This window comes from Belonocnema kinseyi, chromosome 7 (assembly GCF_010883055.1).
Source record: "Belonocnema kinseyi isolate 2016_QV_RU_SX_M_011 chromosome 7, B_treatae_v1, whole genome shotgun sequence".
In the NCBI taxonomy this organism is placed as follows: domain Eukaryota; kingdom Metazoa; phylum Arthropoda; class Insecta; order Hymenoptera; family Cynipidae; genus Belonocnema; species Belonocnema kinseyi.
In genome coordinates, this window is record NC_046663.1 from 55,184,003 (window position 1) to 55,186,758 (window position 2,756).

General features: G+C 42.5%; 1 protein-coding gene across 1 annotated transcript; it reads left to right on the forward strand.

The window, feature by feature from the left end:
* Positions 1 to 221: 221 nt before the first annotated feature.
* On the forward strand, positions 222 to 1,637 carry LOC117176809 (silk gland factor 1-like). Its single transcript, XM_033367120.1, has one exon. It carries the CDS (start codon positions 222 to 224, stop codon positions 1,635 to 1,637), a length of 1,416 nt encoding a protein of 471 aa, XP_033223011.1.
* Positions 1,638 to 2,756: the final 1,119 nt, after the last annotated feature.

The window sequence follows — 2,756 nt, forward strand, 5'->3', positions numbered from 1 at the left end:
TTTGTTCGTTGACGGGTCGTTCGAGGGTGTTTGTGTTTTACTAGCTACGATCTGGCCGATATATGTCGATATCTGTTGACCGATTTTCATTAATCAGACTTTTCTTCTCAATTAGTAAATCTATAATTTTATAATTCGTGGTCCCGGTCACCATGCTAGCAGCGTTTATTACTTCAGTTTAATAGCGACATGATTTCGCACCACAAAATAGCCCTTTGATCATGTTACCGTCGCAGAAGATGTACAGTGAGGCTGAAAACCTCGCCACCATGACAAGCGCTGCTATGTCAAATGTGGACAGCATGGGGCCAACCTGCAGCTCCATCAACTCCACGAGCTGCGTCTCCATTGGAATGTCAATCGGTGTCGGACCCAATTGTTGTTCCCAGGGCCCTAGCACCTTTCACATTAGCTCGATGAACCCAGCAATCGGAATGGCAACAATGAGTGGTTACGGTGATGCTGCATTGGGTGGCGAAGACGCGTATATCAATGCCGTTGGCTACGGATCTCATTCCCCAGGTAGTAGCGGTGGTGTCACAAGAGACTTGCCCTTTTTAGGTGAAGCAGATTCAACAAGTTCGGCCCTTCAACGAGGGAGAAACGACAAATTTTACCGAAGAAGTTATACCCATGCGAAACCACCATATTCCTACATCAGCCTTATTACAATGGCAGTACAAAATGCAAGTAGCAAAATGCTAACCCTGTCCGAAATCTACTATTTTATCATGGATCACTTTCCATTTTACAGACAAAACCAACAACGCTGGCAGAATTCTATCAGGCATTCCCTCAGTTTTAACGACTGTTTCGTTAAAGTACCTAGGACTCCAGACAAGCCAGGTAGGGGATCCTTCTGGACTCTGCATCCTGAAAGCGGCAACATGTTCGAGAATGGATGCTACCTCAGACGTCAGAAGAGGTTCAAAGACGAGAAGAAGGAACCCACAAGGCATACTACTAAACATCATCATTACAACTCTGGTAGAAACGGACAGGATAGGCCTTCATCCACTGGAATCAATCACGGAAAAAAGACACCTCTACGTCACGGTCAACACCAAGACGACCAAGAGCTACCTTTTCTAGTTTCTTCACACCATCACACCAGTGGTCTGCATCAACATTACGCGGGTTTGAAAAGTGTCACAAGCGATAATGGAGGGTTTCTGGGTTCGGATCTTGATTCAACTCATGATGATATCGCTGCCGTAGTTGGGAGGAGTTTACATTCTCATCTTCTGAGCGAACCTAGTGGTCTTCAACACGCGATGCCAGGAAGTTTAAAACAGGAATCTCCTTATACGGCTGCGAGTCATCCCTTCAGTATCACGAGCCTGTTTCCCAGTGCTACGACTAGTGCTTCACCAGATTTGCAGAACACAAAATCACCAGAGCTAAAGATGTATGCACTTCATCAAAGTTTTGCGAATTACGGTTCGCCTCATCATCCACATCCAGGGCCGTCTAGACATCACCATCGGAATGAAATGCATGAGTCGAATTTAAATCATATGCGTGACATGAGCAATCATTATCAGGACTATTGCCAGAGCACTCTTTATCATGATGCAAGTGTTAACACGTCCAGTGCACCGCCGCCTCCGTCGACTACCTCGGCGCCGGGATTGTAACATCGCGCCTCTCATTCTAAAAGATCTGGCCTGCGCTGCTGCCGCGGTTGATGCCCTCAACATGAGGTACTTTTATTAGGTTTTTTTTTCTAGTTTTATAGACATTTCTGAAAGTTTAAAATAGTGTGTCGTCTTGGATAAGGTGATTCGGATAACAAATGTTCTTAATTTCTTTTAAGATTTTTCGAAGTTAAGGTTTCCAACAAAAATATTTGGTATTTCAGAATTGATCAATAAGGTTATAAAAACCGAGAGATATATTACGAAGATTTCATGTTCCGGAAATCCCCATGGCGTTCAGTAGGAATCTCTGTCGTAGTTAGTCTCAGTCACAAGAAGTCTTTCTTCAGCCTGCCGCACCCGCCAGTACCAATCTTACCGCGCGACTAATAGCTCCTTTATATCTCATCTAGCCGACCTGGACTAGTTGCAGATATGCAAAATACCGCGGCTTTCTCAAATGGGCAGTCAGTATCAGTGGCTGGCTGACTGGTATCCCAAGTCGGCTAAATGAGGTATGAAAGAGCCATAACTTTTCAAGGGAGTTTCAAATTGTCAGTTAGTTGCGCAGAAGAAAAATTGTTCCTAGATATTTAAAAGGGAGTTAAATAGGTTAATATATCTTTAAAGCAAATTCTCGCTCATTAAACAATTAAGTTTCAAAAAAACTTCAAGGTTTATAAATGTTCAAGGCACGAATGCAAGGGGATTGATAGGCAAGTTTTTTTTTTGCTAATTTCAGAAGAACTACAGCTCCTATAGGCTTTGTTTTTTGTCCCAAATTTTGTTTATTTTTCAAGTCCGTTTCGGAAAAAGAAATGGAGGAAGATATTATTAGTTAGATATTATTAGATAGTTTTTTGTGCGAAGTAATTCAAATTTTTCTTCAATTGTTTTATTTCGACAATTAACTTGAATTAAATATACGTAAAATTTTGAGGGTGTGGGATGGAAGCCATTTAGAATTTGCGCCATGGCAGTACGCTCGGTATTTCGGCGCAAAGTTCATATTCAAAACTAATATACCAGGTGTATACATATGAAACCGGTATTGCCATTTAGCGGCCAGTAGGCACACTTGTAGGCACTGTCGGAACTTACCATTTGTGCTAATTGGCG